Source organism: Barbus barbus, assembly GCF_936440315.1.
Source record: "Barbus barbus genome assembly, chromosome: 35".
In the NCBI taxonomy this organism is placed as follows: Eukaryota; Metazoa; Chordata; class Actinopteri; order Cypriniformes; family Cyprinidae; genus Barbus; species Barbus barbus.
In genome coordinates this window covers 1,301,248-1,322,500 of record NC_136763.1, presented here as the reverse complement: position 1 = coordinate 1,322,500, position 21,253 = coordinate 1,301,248, and the positions used below count along the sequence as shown (strand labels likewise).

The window sequence follows — 21,253 nt, the reverse complement described above, 5'->3', positions numbered from 1 at the left end:
TGGTCCAATAAGTAATATCTGTCATTTCTGAATTTAAAGGAGGAAATTATTGGTCTTTTACACTATTAGCTTAGTTGAGAAGTTTCATCTGGTCTTGAGATATATAATGGAGTATCATCAGCATAACAATGAAAACTAACCCCGTATTTTCTAATATTACCAAGGGTTTAACCCAGACAGATGCTGTTGTACGTCGATTATTTTTTGACACTGAAGCGAGTATTGAGAAATGGGTCAAAGTCACTAATATAGTGGGTTAAAAATCACACGAGTAGACTTAAGCATTTAATTTTACACTTTAAAAATCACTTTAGCACAAACTACAATTGATGCAAAAAAAAAAAAAAAAAAAAAAAAAAACCATTTTAAAGTTCAATTATCTTTAAAAGGCAATGAAATGCTTTTAAAAAATAAACTTGCTTTAACAGCAAATTAAAGACACAACCTTGGAAAATCAAATAAGACACCCAAATGCAACAGTGCAGCATCAAACAAAATCCTTTATTTTCTATCACGACACGATTAACTATGGAAGCCCGTTTCCGCCAATGAATAAAAAATAAAACAAGGTAATTGCGACTTTTTATCTCACAATTCGGACTTTTTTTCTCGCAATTCTGACTTTATAACTCGCAATTCTGACTTTATAACTCGCAATTCGGAGATATAAACTCGCAATTCTGACTTTATAACTCGCAATTCTGAGATATAAACTCGCAATTCTGACTTTATAACTCGCAATTCTGAGATATAAACTCGCAATTCTGACTTTATAACTCGCAATTCTGAGATATAAACTCGCAATTCTGAGATATAAACTCGCAATTCTGACTTTATAACTCGCAATTCTGAGATATAAACTCGCAATTCTGACTTTATAACTCGCAATTCTGAGATATAAACTCGCAATTCTGAGATATAAACTCGCAATTCTGACTTTATAACTCGCAATTCTGAGATATAAACTCGCAATTCTGAGATATAAACTCGCAATTCTGACTTTATAACTCGCAATTCTGAGATATAAACTCGCAATTCTGACTTTATAACTCGCAATTCTGAGATATAAACTCGCAATTCTGACTTTATAACTCGCAATTCTGAGATATAAACTCGCAATTCTGACTTTTTTTCTCACAATTGCGAGTTTATATCTCACAACTCTGACTTTCTCGCACCATAGCAAACCACTCTCCGTGTAAGGCTTTTGGACGCGGTTGGACAGTAGCCTACCATTACCGCCGGGCTTTCAGACAAAACATTCTTCATTTCTTTATAGTTCTGAGTTTGAGGCAGCTTCTATCGCGTTATTTTAATAACAGCTGTCAAGTAAAGCGCGTATTATTGTAACACGAGAGTGGATATATATATGAATGCACGCAGGTGGATTTCATTCACTCTCGCATAAAGCGCGCTTTCATCTCTATGTTCTTGCTAGAATTATCTTATCTCCTGTATTTAATGTTGTAAGATATCGACCAAGCAAGACATCCCCAATGAAAATTATAAATAAATTATAAATAAATGAAAATTATTTAGTCAATTATATATGAAAAATTCAGATGCAAAAGCTTAAATGCCATCTGAAATTTTCTTCTAAAATTAGTATTTTTCGTTTATATTCAGTTATTTTACTTTAATGACAATGAAAAGAACCTGTTCCTGAGAAAAATGCTCATTTTAGAATAACATTTCAGATGGCACTTATGGCTTTTGCATCTGAACTCTTCATTGACTAAATAATAATAATAAAATTAATGAATCCTTTATTTATAATTTTCATTGGGGATGTCTTGCTTGGTCGATATCTTACAACATTAAATACAGGAGATAAGATAATTCTATAGCAAGAACATAGAGATGAAAGCGCGCTTTATGCGAGAGTGAAGGAAATCCACCTGCGTGCATTCATATATATCCACTCTCGTGTTACAATAATACGCGCTTTACTTGACAGCTGTTATTAAAATAATGCGATAGAAGCTGCCTCAAACTCAGAACTATAAAGAAATGAAGAATGTTGTGTCTGAAAGCCCGGCGGTAATGGTACTGTCCAAACCGTGAGCGCAAAACACAGAAATAAAGAATAATGAGTAATTTTTATGTTTGTTCAAAAATCATATTCGGACGCAACATTCATCTAGTTCAATATATAGTTCAGCTAATTGAACAAAGTACTGCAAAGCCTTACACGGAGAGTGGTTTGCTATGGTGCGAGAAAGTCAGAGTTGTGAGATATAAACTCGCAATTGCGAGAAAAAAAGTCAGAATTCTGAGAAAAAAAGTCAGAATTGCGAGTTTATATCTCAGAATTGCGAGTTATAAAGTCAGAATTGCGAGTTATAAAGTCAGAATTGCGAGTTTATATCTCCGAATTGCGAGTTTATATCTCAGAATTGCGAGTTATAAAGTCAGAATTGCGAGTTATAAAGTCAGAATTGCGAGTTATAAAGTCAGAATTGCGAGTTTATATCTCAGAATTGCGAGTTATAAAGTCAGAATTGCGAGTTATAAAGTCAGAATTGCGAGTTTATATCTCAGAATTGCGAGTTATAAAGTCAGAATTGCGAGTTATAAAGTCAGAATTGCGAGTTTATATCTCCGAATTGCGAGTTATAAAGTCAGAATTGCGAGTTTATATCTCCGAATTGCGAGTTTATATCTCAGAATTGCGAGTTATAAAGTCAGAATTGCGAGTTTATATCTCAGAATTGCGAGTTATAAAGTCAGAATTGCGAGTTTATATCTCCGAATTGCGAGTTATAAAGTCAGAATTGCGAGTTATAAAGTCAGAATTGCGAGAAAAAAAGTCCGAATTGTGAGATAAAAAGTCGCAATTACCTTGTTTTATTTTTTATTCATTGGCGGAAACGGGCTTCCATAATTAACCAATGAAAGACTGACATTTAGTTTTATTAGTCAGGCATATTTGAGGACACTTCTGCAGCACATAAATGAACAGACGTCTCCCTCTAGTGACTGATGCATGAATCGAAGACATTTTATTACTCGATTTAAAAAAACAAACAATGCATTAGAAAAGAATAGTACATCTAAAACACTAACATTATATACAAAGACTTAAATACTTAATCACAGTTCAGTGAAGTAAATGAGACCTCTTGGACCCGCCAACCCCCCCCGGACGGCGTCTGGACACACGTCACCGGTTATTATTACAGTGTCCAAACATCTCCTGTGAAGCATACGTCATGTAGAGGAAGCCGTCCTCATCTTTATGATCCTTATAGAGCTGAGCCATGGTCAGAGACATGCTGGCGATGCCAGAGTTATTGATCAGCAGGTAGAATGCTTGATTGGGCATCAGGGTCATTCGATTCCTGAGAAATCAGATCAGACACAAGGAAAAGCCACAGCGTGAGAAAGTGCTTAAATCCAGCCAGGTGACGATCAGCTGATGCCTCAAGCACCTCGCGGCTTCTCAGGGCTGTTCACTGGATCGTACGACCAATACTAGTGCATGAGAAATGCATGAAGTGCACATAACCAGTATTACATGCTCCATCTATTAATTTTGCATGCATATATTGCACAGACCTACAAAAAGTTTCACATCCATAAATTACATGCACTAATATTATGACATCCTATGCATGTGAAATTATATTTTTTAAAAGTTGCACATTTAACATTTTTACATTCATAGAATATTAATACAATAAAGTTAATTAAAAAAAAATTATGAACATGAATTTAAAAAAAAAAAGTCTAAGGCCCACATTCATAAATTATATGCACTAATAATTTGACAGTCTATGAATCTGAAGTTATTAAAAATCTACATTAATTTTAACATTCATACAATTTTAATACAACAAATGCATTTATTTGTTATACATTTTAAACTATTCATTTTTATTTATGGATGTGAAAAGCTCAACTACATATTAATCTTCACATTCATAGAACCTTAATACAATTAAAAATGGTTATAATTTCTAAATATATAATATTTAGTCATTATGAACGTCAAAACTAATGCATATAAAAACCTACAAATTTTATATTAAATTTTCACATCCATAAAACAAAATAATTTGTATTTATGAATTTAGCTTTATACACACTTATTCAAACTTAATTTATAAATTAAATACAATTTGTCTTTACTAAATTTGTTTAAATTAAATTCTTATTTGCATTAAATCTTTAACAAATAGTAAATATAGTATTTAAGAATTGTATGAATGTGATGCATTAATAACACTGTACATTTGCATACTGGTTTTACACCCCTTATAGAAAACAAAAGCTTGTAATAAAGTTAGTTTTGACAGTCAGATGACCTTTATTTCGAGACATTTCCCACAGACCTGATGATGGTCACGAACTGGGTCATAGTGAGCTCCTGAGGCACGAGGAACTTGGTCTTATCCAGAGACGGCAAGTACTTCTCTCTCTGATATCTCTCGATAATCACCTAAAATACACACCGGTTAACGCAAACCGCCGGTAAGAGCTGCACCAAACTCACAACCGGCCGTTTCTTACCGGGATTTTAGTGGGAAACTTCGTTCTGATCCCCGACACCTCGTGTTTCCTCGTAGCTGATCGGTGATCAATATTACAAACAAAAACAAGTTTTTAATTTCACAGCATGTCATTAAATAATCGAGTGCGTGATATAAAGACACTTACATAAACTCTTCCTCTGTTTGAAAGGTTTGGGAAGTTGAGTTTTCTCCAGTGGAGGCATGTTGTGTTCCCGATCTGACCTGCGCGCGCACTAATTGCTGGTGAAGCGCACGAGCACACTAATTAAATACTGCGCCGGCCGTGACGTCACGCGGCTTACGTTATCACGTCACGATTTGATAATAATTAAATCAACAGTTTCAAATAAACAATAATACAAAGTGTTGATGTTTGCATGTGTAACGTTTTTTATTTTAATATTTAATGTGTTTTTATCTGTAGCCTACAATAAGTGTGAAGATGCACATTCCTGCAGTGTCGCAGGTAAATGAGGCTCTGAAAGGATCTTTGTGTTGTTCTTAGAAATACACACAAACAGAGGTTTGTATTGTTGTGTTGTATAACAGTTCGTGCATGACATGACCACTTAATCCATTGGGAAATTACGACACAAGCATTTGCTTGACTGTCATTATCTTAATTCATGTATAACCTGCATTGTTTTATTAATTACTGTACTGTTATCCATTTACATACCTATTTTAGTGGTAATAAAATTGGTTACTGTCAAAAAATTGTCTTTATTTAATTTATTTATTTATTATTTAGGCTACATTTATCAAAATCTTCAAGTTGTGTTTTCACCTAGACAGCTGATGTGGTGTTTTTGCAAGATTGCTAAGAGCTAGTCAAACAATAAACAATTACTCGGAATGAGAATCTCTGGAAGAAAACAAGGATAAAACGCATCCGAACTACAAGTCCCAGGATGCTCAGCGCACTCGCCTCTGATTGGCTGTTCGCATTACGAGTTGTTCGTTCTGTCCAATCAGAGCGTTTCGTGCTGGCAGCGATCTGTTGACCTGCTTGTGGGCGTGAAATGAGCGGAAACCAGCCTTGAGAAGCGATTCATTTGACCGAATCGGTTCGTTTGAACGAGTCGGTTCTTTAAAGGCTTCATTGAGACATGCGTGCAGTTACATGCACTTTTTGTTGTTTGATAAATATTTAAATATTTTTAGTTTAATGTATTTAAAGTATTTAGTGGAAGTCTTTTTATCCAAAGTTTATTATATATATATTTTTTCAACTTACTGTGTTGTTGTTGTTTTCAGCTTGTGACACTAAAACTACTTCCTTGTATGCGCTTTCTGACAAAATTATGTATTTGATAGATACATTTCTTACCTGCTGAAAAATATTGCCAAATATTGTTTTTATATATGTATATATTACACCTTACAGTTTTGCACACAAGCAATAAACAACATTTTCTAATTCATATATAAATATTAGACCGTTTTTATGAGAGACTACACAGAATACTGCAATCATTACAAAATAAACCATTACAATCTAAAATCATTAAAATATAAGTTTGTGACTTCAAATTAAATACTGTTAACTGAAACAACAAAATAATTAAAACTTTAACTAAAATTCAAATAATGTAATATATATATATATATATATATAAATGAATGAATGGATGAATAAATGAGTGAATGAATGAATAAATCAATAAATAATATTTATTATTATTATTGTTATTATTTAGTCATTTAGCAGACGCTTTTATCCAAAGCCACTTACAAATGAGGACAACAGAAGCAATCGATTGCAGTATTAAAACAACTAAAAACAGATCCAAAACTAAAAGCTAAAACTTTATAAATACTACCTATACACATAAAAAAAAATAATAATAATAATTAAATAACACATGCATACAATAAAATTTCAAATTTAAATGAAAAAACAAAAAATAAAGCTAAAAACAATTCAAAATATTAAAGAACAAAAGGAATAAAAGTATAATAATGATTCTAACATAAAACTAAACCAAACACCAATATAATGTTTCCTATATAATATAATATAATTATATAAAAATACTATAAAATAATATTGTGTAAGAACGGAAATTGAGATACCTACAATACCAACAAAAATACAAAACTTAAATATTGTGTGAAATATACCATTTTTAATTACAATATAATTTGAAAAGATGATAAATAGATAGAAGCTTTTTTTTTTTTAACATAACACTACTTGCACTATTCATCCTGGTTTTTATTAATATTTTAATTTAGCTTTTGTTTTTTATTTTCATTTTGTTTTTGTTTTGTACCCTTGCACTATTTTTTTCCTATATTATAAAATACCATAAAATAATGCACAAGTATGCAGAGAGATTTATAGGTAAAATATAGCAAATATTTAAGGCATATATTTATAAATATGTATTTATTTAATTATTTATTTATATATTTAATTATTTATTTATATATTTCAACATTTATTTAATGATTTAAGTAATTTGGCCCTCCATTTGTCAGCTATTTATTTCATTCCACTCTGATCGGTTCGACAGGTTCAGTTCAGTGAATCGGTTCACAAGAACGATTCATTCCCGACTCGACTAGCGCGAGCGGAAACGTCATGAAGTGACAGCAGCAGCAGCAGCGCGCGGTGAGTCGAGCGCTCGCCCCGTTTCCCGTTCTCGGACGAAATCCAGCGTCCGTTCGGTCGATCAGACCTCCGATTCCCGGCCTAGCCATGGACGAGCAGGCGGGCCCCGGTGTGTTCTTCAACAACAACAACAACTCGGTTCTTCCCGGTGGAGCGAAAGCGCCTCAACCGGGCGACGACGGCGGCGGCGGAGAAACGGCCCGCGCTCAGTACAGTATTCCGGGGATTTTACACTTTCTGCAGCACGAGTGGGCTCGGTTCGAGGTGGAACGGGCGCAATGGGAGATGGAACGGGCCGAACTGCAGGTAACGCGCCTTTTCCGACCGTTATTTTCTGAGGTGTTTTGAACGCTGTCCGCCAAAACATTTCTGGGCTTGTTTTTCTCTCGCGCGCTGACGTCACACGCGACCCTGCATGAGTCTCTCTCCTCCAGACCGTAACTCTGTCCAGTTCATCACAAACACCGAGATCTAAGTGCTCTACTGCCACGGGAAATAATACCTCGTGTTTTTGGTGTGTAACATGAGCAGGCCGTGTTCTTGACATGAAGATGTGAGAACAGAAACAGAATTCAGAGTTATGTTGCACATTCTTTACATTCCTTAAAGTCTAGAAATGTGCCTGTATGCAAATAATAACATGTATAGATGTATGTTGCATAAACAAACCCAAGTCTGTTTGGAACACCAGTAGTGTGTGTGTGCACTACATATACACACTACTCATAAACATGTATATGAGTGTGTGTGAGTAATTCTCATTACTATGATGTAAATTTGAATATATCATGTTAGTATTTTAAACTGGCTTGTGTGTGTGTGTGTGTGTGTGTATGCATGCATACACACACACACACAGTATATATAAATATAAAAAAAATATATATATATATATTTCAAATTGCTTAAATTTTACATAAAGAAAAGTATGTTTGTAACACCATTAATATTTTATGACATCATATTTTTGTCTATAATATAATTAAGAACAAAAAATCTACAAATTGAAAATATATATTTATTGTATATATATATATTGTAAATTTGCTGTTTAATTTTGCTTTTTCACTAATTTAACAGAATATTAAAAAATAAGCGTAAAAATATATATTTATTTTATATATTATAATAATTTTTCTTTGTCATTGTCATGATTTAGCACAGTTATGACTAATAATAATCATAGCAGAGAATTGCAAATTCAAAATGAAAGCACCCAGACATTAATTGTCATGAAAATAATGTAATAATGCATAAAAAACTTAATGGCGCTAAAGTAAATCCTGGCATATTTTTGACTGTGACATGAAAAGTGACACAGATGTGGGTTATTTCTGGGTGCTTTACTGTGTCGTGTTTCTGTGAGGTTCTGGTCTGTGTCTGATTTCTCACGATGATGTCACAATAGGAGTCAAAGGCTGCAGTGACATCATCAGAAGCAGTCTGTCACGTCCGTCTGCATTATCTGCTTCCAGACACTCGATCGTCACAACTATGAGGAAGCCCTTAAACGCTGGACACTCCTCTGTGATGATAAGTTAGTGTCTGTCTAGTGTAGACGGTCTGGTTAACTGATGTGGTAGCACTACTAGTATTGCTGTCTCTCTCACTGTCTCTTTGCAGTGTACAGTTTTTAATTAATCTTTTGAATTAGTTTTTATGTTCTTAGCAGGGTTTCTACAGGGTTTGGAAATGTATGGAAAAAAAGAAAGCAGAGTATGGAAAAATACGTGTGTTTCCAGACTTTTGCCCCTATTTAGTTTTTTTTTTTTTATAATAGAAAATTAAGAATTTAATGAAAATAAATGTATTGTACAAGAAGTGAGATTTCATGGCAGCTGTTTAGTGATTGTCAAATATGCACTTTTTGATTATGCAAAATACAGGTGGCATTTTGGCTTTCTTCTCAGAATATTCTTAGCACCGTATTACATAGACTCAAGTAATTTTGCAAAATAAAAAAAAATATACAGACTTTTATGTGCGCACGAGAAACCATTAAACTTAGCATAAAGGACGATGCACACAGAGCCACATATTGTGACATCACCCCATCTACTTTTGAGCAAATAGGTCTCTGTTAATTCATGTGCATCCATGCTTTTAATTTATTCTTAATGATGCACAAAGGAAATCAGTTATATAAAACTAGAAATTGCAATGCATAAGCATGCAAAAAAATCACATGCACATGTGAACAGTTTCTCGAGGGCACAAAAAAGTTTCTTGTGTGCATGTAAAAGTCTGTATTTTTTTTGTTTTTTTTTTTATTATTATTATTTTAGGGACTCTGTAGGTTGCCAGTTTGAGAAAATCAATGGGAAAAAATATTTACAGATGACTGTATTATATACCTAATATAAAGCTGAAGATAATGCTCTGTGAACATGTTAAATATGGTCTGAAAATCTTCTGAGGTTTGGAAATTTGAGTCTGGAAAAGTATGGAATTTTAAAATGTAAAATGGGCAGGAACCCTGTTTTAGATTTTTCTTAGATTTCTTTTTATATTTTTGTAATTTTTATTTTATTTTTTAAATATGTTATATAGTTTTAATTAATTTTTATTGTCGTATTAGTACAAAAAGTTAAACTAAATGAAAACAAGAAATGTTGGGAACTAGCTAAAATAAAAAAAAGTTTAAGGTTTCATTAATACATTATTTAATACTTTATTTTTATTTTAGTTTACTATAATAACCCTGCTCTGATGAATCGCTTACACTTGTATATTTGCATTCTAAATTTGTTTTGCATTCTCGTAGTGGCCAAACCTCTGCGTACCCTTCTGCAATGTCATACTTTACTACTTGTAAGTCCTTGACGCGCACTTCTGTGTGATTGAGATGAGATATTTAGTCCTAAAGGGCAGCGATTGATTAATGAATGCTGTGGGAATATCTTTGGCATTTATGGGTCGTTTACCCGGACGTCCGTACAGTCGCTCCATGCGGCCTGTGTGTTTTATTATGCATGTTGAATGAAGGACAAACAGAAAGTATGAGCGGAAACTGTGCTGACCATGTGATGGATGAACCCGCTTGACCGGACTGGATTTCAGTAGCCAGATCAGGACTGGGAAATCTAAAAAAATTATTAAGTTTGATACTATAAAACAATACAGCATGAAGTTGAGCATGAAGGTTTACAGGTATTCAACTGCATTGTCATTTACAGTCAGAGTCTGATGTGGCCTAGTGTCTGTTAAATTGCGAAGGCTGTGGTTAATTAAATGTTAGGTGACTGTTTAATGCTGCTCAGAGGTGGTACGATTGCATTTACACAGCAAATACAACGGTGTGCTTTTATACAAGGGGCTGAGGTGGATCAGAGCAGGCATAATTTACTCTGGCTTTTATGCTGCATTACATTTTTATACTGAAGTTTTAACAAGCGTAGAGCAGCCTTAACTCAGTTAAGACATAACTAGCTGTTAATACCTCGCCAATGCCACGTTTACACTGCAAAGGTGGCATAGAAGTGCCTCTGAAGTAGCATTTAGGTATCCATTTAATGCTGCTCGGAGGTGACACAAATGTATTTGCACAGCAAATACAACTGTATGCTTTAATACGAGGGGCTGAGGTGGATCAGAGCAGGCATAACAAGGTAGTCTGGCTTTTATGCAGCATTGCATTTTTACAGAATTTTGAGCAGGCACAGAGCAGCCTTAAACTGAGACATAACTAACTATTACATTTACATTTACATTTATTCATTTAGCTGACGCTTTTATCCAAAGACTTACAATTGCTATATATGTCAGAGGTCGCACGCCTCTGGAGCAACTAGGGGTTAAGTGTCTTGCTCAGGGACACATTGGTGTCTCACAGTGGATTCGAACCCGGGTCTCTCACACCAAAGGCATGTGTCTTATCCACTGCGCCATCACCACCCCATATTAATCCCCCACCACCCCATATTAATACCTCATCAGTGCCAAATTTACTTTGCAAAAGGGGCACAGATGAGCCTCTGTAGTGACATTTAGGTGTCTTTAGGCCGACTGTTTGCTGCAAGGGGCAGAGGTGGATCAGAGCAGGCTTGATTTAGTTTGGCTTCATGCTAAATTATGCCTTTACACAGGATTTTGAGCTTAACTCAGTTAAGACATAACTAGCTGTTAACACCTCACTGACACCAAATTTACACTGCAAAGATGGCACAGAAGCGCCTCTGAAGTGGCATTTACACCGACTGTTTGCGGCTCAGAGATGGCATGAATGTATTTACACAGCAAACACAACGGTGTGCTTTTATACAAGGGGCTGAGGTGGATCAGAGCAGGCTTAATTTATTGTGACTTTATGAATCAGAATCAGAATGAGCTTTATTGGCCAAGTATGTTTACACATATGAGGAATTTGTTTTAGTGACAGAAGCTCCACAGTGCAACAGAGAGACAGCAACAGGACAGGACACAGATAATAAAGAATAATCCAAATATCCAAATAGGCAATGTACAAAACAGCAAAAACACAATATATAATATAGACAATTATGTGTGTACAGGTCTGATATGTACAAATGTGAAATGGAAAAAAATTAGATAAAGTAAGCAAGTGTGGTGAATAAATAATAGAGTTGTGTGTTCAGTGTTTTATTGTCAAGTGTTCATGAGATGGGTTGCCTGAGGAAAGAAACTGTTCCTGTGTCTGGTCGTTCTGGTGCTCAGAGCTCTGTAGCGTCGACCAGACGGTAACAGTTCAAAGAGGGAGTGTGCTGGATGTGAGGGGTCCAGAGTGATTTTACTCACTCTGGATGAGCACAGTTCTGAGAGTGGGGAGGTTTGTACCAATGATTCGCTCAGCAGTCCGGACTACTCTGCATGTGAATTTACCAAGCTTTACTAACTGCTGCCTGTCTGTAAGGAAGCTGTTGATCCACTGACGGACAGAGGTTGGGACGGAGAGCTGGGTTAGTTTATTCTGAAGGGTGTCTGAGATGATGGCGTTAAAAGCGGAGCTGAAGTCACAAACAGGATCCTCACATAAGTCCCTGGTCTGTCCAGATGCTGCAGGGTGAAGTGCAGTCCCATATTGACAGCATCATCCACAGACCTGTTTGCTCTGTAGGCAAACTGCAGGGGGTCCAGTAATTATTGTGCACCCATTATTTTTCTAGAGTATCTTTTACTGCTGAATTATCATTATCCACTAACCTAGTTTATAATAGTGTTTTTGTCATAGATTATGATTATATATATTTTTTTAATTTGTTAATTTTCATTAAAATGAAGTTATCTAGGCTATATGTAGATTGTGTTTAACGCACAAAAGCGTGATGATCAACAGAGAAGTATAGAAATTCTAGGCTACATTGATTAAAAAAACTGTGCTGGTATCGGATTGGATCGGTATCGGCAGATACTCAGAATTTTCGGGATCGGATCGGTTCTGAAAAAATGGTATCGTTGCATCCCTAGTTAGAAGCCACAGGTCTGTAGTCATTAAGTCCAGTAATTTTGGGTTTCTTTGGGACGGAGATGATGGTGGAGCGTTTGAAGCATGAGGGGACTTCACACAGCTCCAGTGATCTGTTGAAGATCTGTGTGAAGATGGGGGCCAGCTGCTCAGCACAGGTTTTTAGGCAGGCTTGTGACACACCATCTGGGCCTGGTGCTTTCCTTCTTTTGTTCTCTCTGAAGACCTGGCACACGTCTCCTTCACCTATTTGAATTGTAGGTGTGGGGAGAGGGGGTTGCTGGAGATGTTAATAGTTGTGTGGAGGGGTGTTCAGGGCGGGTGTGGGGTGATTTTTCAAAACGACAATAAAACTCGTTCAAGTCGTCTGCCAGGTGTTGATTCTCCAGAGTGCTGGGGGATGGTGACTTGTAACTGGTGATATCCTTCATACCTTTCCACACTGAAGCAGGATCACTGGAAGAGAATTTGTTCCTTAGCTTGTCAGAATAATTCCTCTTTGCCACTCTGATCTCCTTTTCCAGTGTGTATTTGGCCTGTTTGTACAAGACTTTATCCCCCTTTCTGTGAGCATCTTCTTTGGCCTGACGGAGCTGTCTGAGTTTTGCAGTGAACCATGGTTTGTCGTTGTTGTACGTTAGATGAGTCCTGGTAGGAATGCACATATCCTCACAGAAACCGATATTATGTTACAGTCTCTCTGAGCTCGTCCAGATCGGTGGCAGCATTTTCAAAAACAGTCCAGTCAGTGAGAGAGAAACAGGCTTGTGAATCCCGCTCTGTTTCATTAGTCCATCTTTTAACAGTTCTTAATACAGGTTTTGCAGATTTAAGTTTCTGCCTGTAGGACGGAATAAGATAAACCAAACAGTGATCAAAGAGTCCTAAAGCTGCTCGTGGAACAGAGTGATATGCATCCTTTGCTGTGTAACAGTGATCCAGTATATTACTGTCTCTGGTGGGATGTGATGTGCTGTCTGTATTTTGGCAGTTCGCGGGAGAGATTTGCTTTATTAAAGTCCCAGAGAATGATTAAAACAGAGTCCGGGTGTTGTTGCTCACTCTCTGTGATCAGATCAGCGAGTTTCTGTAGAGCTGTGCTCACGTGTGCTTGCGGTGGAATGTAAACACTCACGAGAATGAACGAGCAGAACTCCCGCGGAGAATAGAACGGCTTGCAGTTAACGAAGAGCGTTTCTAGATCTGAACAGCACATCTTCTTTAACACAGTTACATCTGTACACCACCTCTCATTGATGTAAGAGCACGTCCCGTCACCGCACGATTTCCCCGTTGATTCCGCATCCCGTTCTGCTCTGATCAGCTGGAAATTAGGCAGATGAATTGCGCTGTCTGGTATGTCACCATTTAGCCAGGTTTCCGTGAAACACAGAGAAGCAGAGTTAGAAAAATCCTTGTTTGTCCGGGAGAGCAGAAGGAGTTTGTCTGTTTTGTTGGGTAGAGAGCAGAGATTCGTCAGATGGATGCTAGGCAACGGCATTTGAAATCCACGCTGTCTGAGCTTCACGAGCGAATAGTCAAAATCCGGTAAAAGATTTTGTGGTGTGTTCTGCCGAATGTTCAGCAGGTCATCCCTGGTAAAAACTGATTGTATTTGAGTAACAAAAAACAGGAAAAACAAACAAAAACAGTACAAACACTGAAGAGCAATGCACAATATCTGCTATCTGCGGCGCCATCTTAGATCTCATAACATATGCTGCGTTATGTCTTTACACAATATGTTGAGCAGGCAAAGAGCAGCCTTAAGACACTTAACTATCAGTTAATACCTCACCAGTGCTAAGTTTACACTGGAAAGGTGGCATAAAATCGCCTCTGATGTGGCATTATAGTGTCTTCTGTTTAATGCTGCGAAGAGGTGGTACTGTACGAATGCATTTGCACAACAATTACACTGACGTCTACTGTGACACTAGGAGCTAAGATGGGCCAGAGGAGGCTTAATTTAGTCTTTTATGCAGCATTGCATCTTTACACTGAATTTTGAGAAAGGAACAGAGCAGCCTTAACTCAGCTGTGCAAAAAACCAAGAAGTGCGCACTAGATTACATGCAAATTTGCATGTGAGCGTTTATCAGTCCATTTTGGAAGGACTGGACTGATATCACAACATTTTTACATTTGCATGATGTTCGTATGTGCTCGGTACTGGTGCATCTGGCATCCCTAGAAGGCAGCGTCTAGCTGAGGAGATCCTGACTGATGTTTTGTTCCTTTCGTAACCAGCGTGCCTTTCATAGCTCTGCGTGGGCGATGCCGTGTAGGAGAGGCCATCATGTGTCGAAATCACCCTCAGGCACCTTGACAATCAGTTGAAAGAAATATAATTCACTCCGTTTGCACATAGGCTCCTTCTACCTGAAGTCCAAGACGCAGCGGCGTGAAATTAAAGGCCATTAGCATCACAAACAAGCATGCAACAGGCCGAGTGTTTAGGCAGTGTGTTCGTGTGACGCTGGGAAGCAGGACAGAACAGTAGCTGTTGAGTTTTTTGAGCTGATGTTGGTGACTCATACTGCTGATGCTCTCTCTCTCTGCTTGTGTCGTGCCCTCGGCTGTGAAACGGGAATGCCAGGCTTGACCAGAGAGGGGTGTTTGTGGTATAAGCTGGATTTTGACTAGCCCTTTAGGTCCTTTCACATGACTCACATCAGCAATTCAGCGCTCTGCTCGACTAGGAACGGGTCAGGATGGTCAAGTAGCCTAAGCTTTAATATTTTTAGTTATGGTGCTTTACAGGCTATTAATTATTGGCAGGGTTTTTAGCATGCTGTTCAGTGACTGTTGGGCTGTGCTAAAACCCTCACTGAGACGATGCATCTCTTAATTTTCCCCTGCGCTACAGCGCTTTTGGAACGAATTTGCCTTTAGCGGTAAATGTTGACACTCATACTGTTTTTCCATTCAATTCTGTTCTGTTGCAGTTTGTCCAATTTTTTAACACAGCATCCAAATTGAACAGATTGAGTAGTGGACAGTCCATGTTAAGTTTGCTTGAACTTTGTGCGTCACATTACAGCAGCTGATTTATGCACAACACATATTTTATATTTGTTGGATGCTTTGCTTCATTGTATCAGGATTGTTATTGTTAACTAAAACTAAAACATTTTTGAAAAAGCTTAAATAAAATAAAATAAATTATTAGAACAACTTAAACTAAAAGAAAATTGGAAATATTGCACTGGAAAATAATTTGAATAATTTTAAGTGAAAATCTGAAAAAAATTCAAATAAAACCTAAATGGTAAAATAATAATAAAAATGACAAAAACACAAAATTGCTAAAAAATAAATAAATAAACAAAATTATAAACAAAAATAAAAACAAATTCAGAATATTAATAACTATAATAGAATAAAATAATACGATGTACGATCATCGATAGGTTATGGAGATAATGAAACTATCTTAAGACTCTTATGAAAATGAATGTTAAAAATAAAAATATGACATGAACACCTCTCTATGAAAACATGAATACATGATTAGAACACTGTTAGATTATGATTATGATGCAGCAATGTTAAAAAAAAAAGGAATAGCTGCCTGAGGTGAAGCTGAAGAGTGACTTTATGACAATAAAATGAAGCCCATTCTATGATACTTAACAAACTGACTAAAAACAATATCAAAATAAAATAAAAATATTAATAAAAGCTATAATACCTTAAAAATAACACTAAATAAATTGGTTGATGTTGACATGAAACGTGGCTTTATTACATGATGTTGACGTGTTTTGATTGGTTTGTGGTGATGGAGGCCACGGCGGTTGAATTCAAGTGTCACTGGGAAATGATCTCAGAGCTTCAGCAACTGTGTTTTGGGTGTGTGTGTGTGTGTGTGTGTGTGTGTGTGTGTGTTGACTGAGAATGGCAGTGATGTCAGACTGGCGTGGTACTCTCCATCCGTCCAGCCGTCTGATGTTCTCACAGGTCGTTCGTTTGGCAGGTTTATGTTCACATGAGCGCCTGAACATCCATTTTCTGTCACACACTACTCATTTTCCTACATATTTGCATGTACTTTTCACCATGTTTTCCCTATTTTCTGGCATCCATTGCAGTTTTGAGAAGGCTGCCAAATTTGATGCAACTCAACATTTATGACGGCGGTAAATCGAAAGTGAATTGTACTGCGTCTAAACACAAAGCAGATATTTTGAGTTGCTTTAGGGGCAAACACACAGCCGTAGCTGACAAGCCCTTTACTTCATGTAGCCAAATTCTCAGTTTTGTTAGAAACCGTGTTTATTTGGAGTAGTATAATAATGTTTTTGAAATAAACTAGTATGCATATTGCATAGCAGTGTAGTTTATGTGAGGAAGGGAATTATAGAGTGCTGCAGGCCAAAACTCTGAAATGAGTTGCATTTTGAAACTTTTGGTTCCGTTGTGCTGAAGTAAAGTTTTTTTTTTTTTTTTTTTTTTTTTTTTGTGGCTTTTTAGTTTAAATGCCTGAAATAAGGTCTATGGTGGTTAACACAAGCTCAAGATACTTTAATGTTTTATCACATAAAATCGGGTTTTGGAAGTAAAATCTTAGATTTTTAACAATAACTGATAAAACTATAAAGACAGACCTGTTGTGAGCTCTGAGGTTGTTAATCGATTGCATATGCTTTTGTTGAACCATCTGTTCACATTGATTCAACTTATTTTTTAAATAATCATATTGAATAGCAGAATTTGTGGTGAAAAACTACATTACCCACAATGCTTTACAGAAATTCAGCCAATCAGAGAGTTGCAGCTCCGCCCACTCTCATGAAACACCGCAAATGCTGTAATTGTTTTCCTACATACTCAAATTACTTAAATATATGCATATTTTACAATGAACTTAAAATGTGTTGTGTCTATAGATACAGCAACTTAATACATTTAAATTAATTATTTTTATATTTCTTCATTTCTTTTATGCAATTAATGTGATTCGCAGTGCTTCATGGGATTGTAGTCCTTTCCTTCACTAAAGTCGTTAAGTACACAGTTTTTTTTGTCTGTTTTTCATTTGCTTTTATATCTCAAATCAAAGTTTGTAATGTTGTGATTCGACAGCGCATCTGTCCCTTTCCCTCCGTTTCTCGCTGTTCTTCGCACAGTAGCGATAGGACGGCTGCACAGGGGGATAATTGGAATAATTGATGCAGGCCTGGGTTTCCCTCTGCTCTTGTAGCGTGTGCGTGTTGGAGCGTGTGAATGCATGGCCATCTGCGTGCGCCATCTGATCTGCTGCGCAGAGGAGACGGTGAGAACGCTGCTCTCAGGTTTCTGCCGTTTGTTGGGTGCGGCGGACAGGAGTTTCCCACCGGCTTCAGCTCGGGTTTGACATCAGCTCATTGACTCATGAACTCAGTCAGTCAATCACACTTCTAAATGGCTCAAGTAGTGCACTAATCTCACCGTAATCTGCTCGCTCTGCTTATTCCTGATAAACTCTTACTTCGTGTGCTTTGATTAATAACCAGTTAATTACCAATGAACTCTCAGCTCAGACCTTAAGTTATTAGTTCACTAAAACTACTAAAAATATTTTTGTTCATTGAAATAAAGCTAAAATAAAATATACATATTAGATAAACAAATTTAAACTAAAAAGAAAACTAGATATGGGGTGGTGATGGCGCAGTGGATAAGACACATGCCTTCGGTGTGAGAGACCCGGGTTTGAATCCACTGTGAGACACCAATGTGTCCCTGAGCAAGACACTTAACCCCTAGTTGCTCCAGAGGCGTGCGACCTCTGACATATATAGCAATTGTAAGTCGCTTTGGATAAAAGCGTCAGCTAAATGAATAAATGTAAATGTAAATGTAGATATGTGTGCTTGGCAACCAACTGAAATAAGCCAAAGCACTAAAATTACTAAATGGAAATAAATAAAAACTAAAACTGAACTAAATCTAAAGCTGAAAAAAAATTACTAAACCTAAACTGTTATATTAAAAAAGGCTAACAACTAATAAAACTGACAAAAGTGCATAACATAATTACAGAAAATTAAACTATAATTAAATTGAAAACTGAAAACATACAAATAAAAGCTAAATCTAAATATTAAGAAATAATGGATTTTCTTATTAAAATAAATATAATATATTTAAAAAATTATATATAATAATGATTTAAAACTAAAATATAATGAATTCCAAAATGTATGTATAGTGATAGTAAAATTACAAAGTATTGATACAGAAATATATAAAAAATAATTAAAGATATTGAAATTATTTATATATATATTTATTTATATATATATGTGTGTATGTGTATATATATGTGTTTGTGTGCATATACAGTACTCACTTTTGAGGCCAGAGGTTTAAACATTAATGGCTGTGTGTTGGGTTTTTTGAGGGGACAGCAAATTTACTCTGTTATACAAGCTGTACACTCTCTACTTTACACTGTAGCAAAGTGTCGTTTTTCAGTGTTGTCACATGAAAAGATATAATAAAATATTTACAAAAATGCGAGGGGTGTACTCACTTCTGTGAGATACTGTATATGTATGTATGTACATATATATGTGTGTGTATATGTATGTGTATGTGTGTATATTAGTGCTGTCAATTGATTAAAAAAATTAACTAATTAAGCACACATTTTTCTCAAATTAATTGTGATTAATTACGCTTAACCCCACCTAACATTCAAGTTTTTAAATAAACAATCTTCAAATGTACAATGTACAAACAACATAAAGACAGTATATTTTTAATATTTCTTTAATGGTATCTTGTTTATGATTGAAGGCCAGCATCACTGATATCAATACTACTGATGTCTCTATAAAAAATTTTTTTGCCCCCTGAATATTTAACCTTTGACTGTAGCCATTCAGCATTACAGTATAATTGAAAGCTATCAATTTTAACATTTATTATGTCTAATTTAAGTGAACTTAAAACAATCTTCACATGAACCCATTATAATAAATGACATATTTAGCTAGCTGTGCCCTTCAGCAGAAATATACACAAAATGAATACTTACCAAACACTAAATTCTAAATTAAATATAGATGAACCCCTTAAAACTATAAAAGTTATTGATTTGCTCTTTTTTCTTTTGTTCTTGGATTAATAGACATCACAGCAGCTGGTTATTAATTTATTTGCCTGCTATTGCTTTAAAAGCTGCTGCTGCTGAAGGTGATGGGGATCTTACATGCATCTTATTTTCTCACAAATATCTTTACATTTTCTGACTCACTTCAGGTCTGAAAGTCTCAACTAATGAGCGGATGAGTTGAATTGGGTATTTTAGATGAGGGAGACAGTGCTAGGGTGCCTCAGGACAGTTTTTAAAACCATTTCAGAGACATGTACTTAAATGTGACGCATATATAACATATTGCATGCATGCACACAGTTTAAGGCAGCTTTAATCGCCTTTTTGGTAACTTCATGCCTTAACTGACGGCATAACTACGACATTGCATGCACGTAGTTTCTTTCGCTGTATGATATGAAATGATATAGGCTACGAGCACAGTATTTTTTTACGCGCTTGTTTGACTCGCGTCTGGCGTGGAGGCGACGTATAGAGCACGTGTCTGAAACTGCTCCTGTTTGATGTGGTCATAAAGACATTCTGCATCTAAATAAACGCAATCCTTTACAAGAAAGACAGAGGCAGCAGTTGCGAATGGGGTGTCCAACCCTAGCCCCGCCCCTGCGTTGATTGTGTTAAATATTTTTAACGCGTTAATCTGAAAATAATTAATAGCATGCGTTAACGCGCTAATTTTGACACCACTAGTGTATATATATGTGTGTGTGTGTATTAAAATTGCACTGGCTTGGATATGAGCGCATTTGGTGCTTTAAACCCTGTTGTTGTTGTTGTTGTTTTTTTGTTTGTTTAAAAGCCGTCATTTGGAGAAGCGTGTGTCCTGTAAGAACCAGTGTGTCAGCTTTAGGTCCCAGCATGCTCTAGTAACGCCACCCTTCATGCTTGTGTTCATGGCTCACGGCCTGTAAATGCAAGTCTGTCCTTGTTTAGTAAGGTATGCGCACCTGCCTGTTGTGTCAGGTAAACGGTGAAGGAGGAACGCCCTGCGTCGCACCTCACATCACTGTCACATGAATGACTGGAAGATCATGGTCATTTCACAATTTACCGTCCCCAGCATCCTTACAAGTCCCAAATTATGTAATATAGACTAGGGGTGTAACGTTTCAAGTTTCTTACAGTTCGGTACGTATTGCAGTTTTGGGATCACGGTTTTGGTACGGTTCGGTATGGGGGGTAAGGGTTGAGAATACTCAACTATTTGCTAACAGGTAATAATAATAATAAATAAAAAAATTAAAAGTTTGCCTTTTTTTTTTTTTTTATTACTAGGGGTAAAAAGAGATAATTATAGATAGAAACAAAAGCACAAAATAAGTGTCAGCTGGTCAAAGGTAGAAAGTTCTGCAGGAACACATTCAGTCTTCTGAAAATGTTCATAGATTAAATGCATGAATTTGAGTCAAAAGATGATGCACACTTTTAGAAGAAATGTCTTTATAAAGGTAAAAATGCCCATAAAAGGTCAAATTCAGTTTAAAACTATTGGAAAATATTAATTTCTGTCACTGCTGTGAACTGACTATCACACAGAATATGAAGAATATCAAAATCTTTAGGAGTCAGCTGCCCACGGTAGTCCTTAAGATATC

The 21,253-nt window shown here is 36.2% G+C and overlaps 2 protein-coding genes across 3 annotated transcripts in view; one reads left to right on the top strand and one right to left on the bottom strand.

Moving 5' to 3' along the window:
- Window positions 1-482: 482 nt before the first annotated feature.
- On the bottom strand, window positions 483-4,743 carry map1lc3c (microtubule-associated protein 1 light chain 3 gamma). Its single transcript, XM_079392836.1, has 5 exons — window positions 4,660-4,743; window positions 4,513-4,568; window positions 4,335-4,441; window positions 2,890-3,341; window positions 483-526 (listed from the first exon to the last, which is right to left on the bottom strand). The coding sequence occupies exons 1-4, from the start codon at window positions 4,715-4,717 to the stop codon at window positions 3,164-3,166; spliced, it is 399 nt and encodes a 132-aa protein (XP_079248962.1). The 5' UTR covers window positions 4,718-4,743; the 3' UTR covers window positions 483-526; window positions 2,890-3,163.
- A 2,325-nt stretch (window positions 4,744-7,068) lies between these two features.
- The window catches only part of LOC306855206 (striatin-like), a 62,092-nt gene continuing 47,907 nt past the window's right edge, over window positions 7,069-21,253 (top strand). For both annotated transcript variants that reach the window (XM_079393701.1, XM_079393700.1), the window contains exon 1: window positions 7,069-7,437. In XM_079393701.1, the coding sequence (XP_079249827.1) occupies window positions 7,219-7,437 (219 nt within the window). In that variant the 5' untranslated portion in view covers window positions 7,069-7,218. The remainder of the gene's footprint in view (window positions 7,438-21,253) is intronic.

What these genes read in the sequence shown, in the direction of transcription:
- map1lc3c (XM_079392836.1), bottom strand. Translation starts at nt 4,717, where the DNA reads ATGCCTCCACTGGAGAAAACTCAACTTCCCAAACCTTTCAAACAGAGG. An exon ending in AGTTTCCCACTAAAATCCCG is followed by an intron (nt 4,442 to 4,512) that starts GTAAGAAACGGC and finishes TGTGTATTTTAG; the next exon opens with GTGATTATCGAGAGATATCA. An exon ending in CAGTTCGTGACCATCATCAG is followed by an intron (nt 3,342 to 4,334) that starts GTCTGTGGGAAA and finishes CTGATTTCTCAG; the next exon opens with GAATCGAATGACCCTGATGC.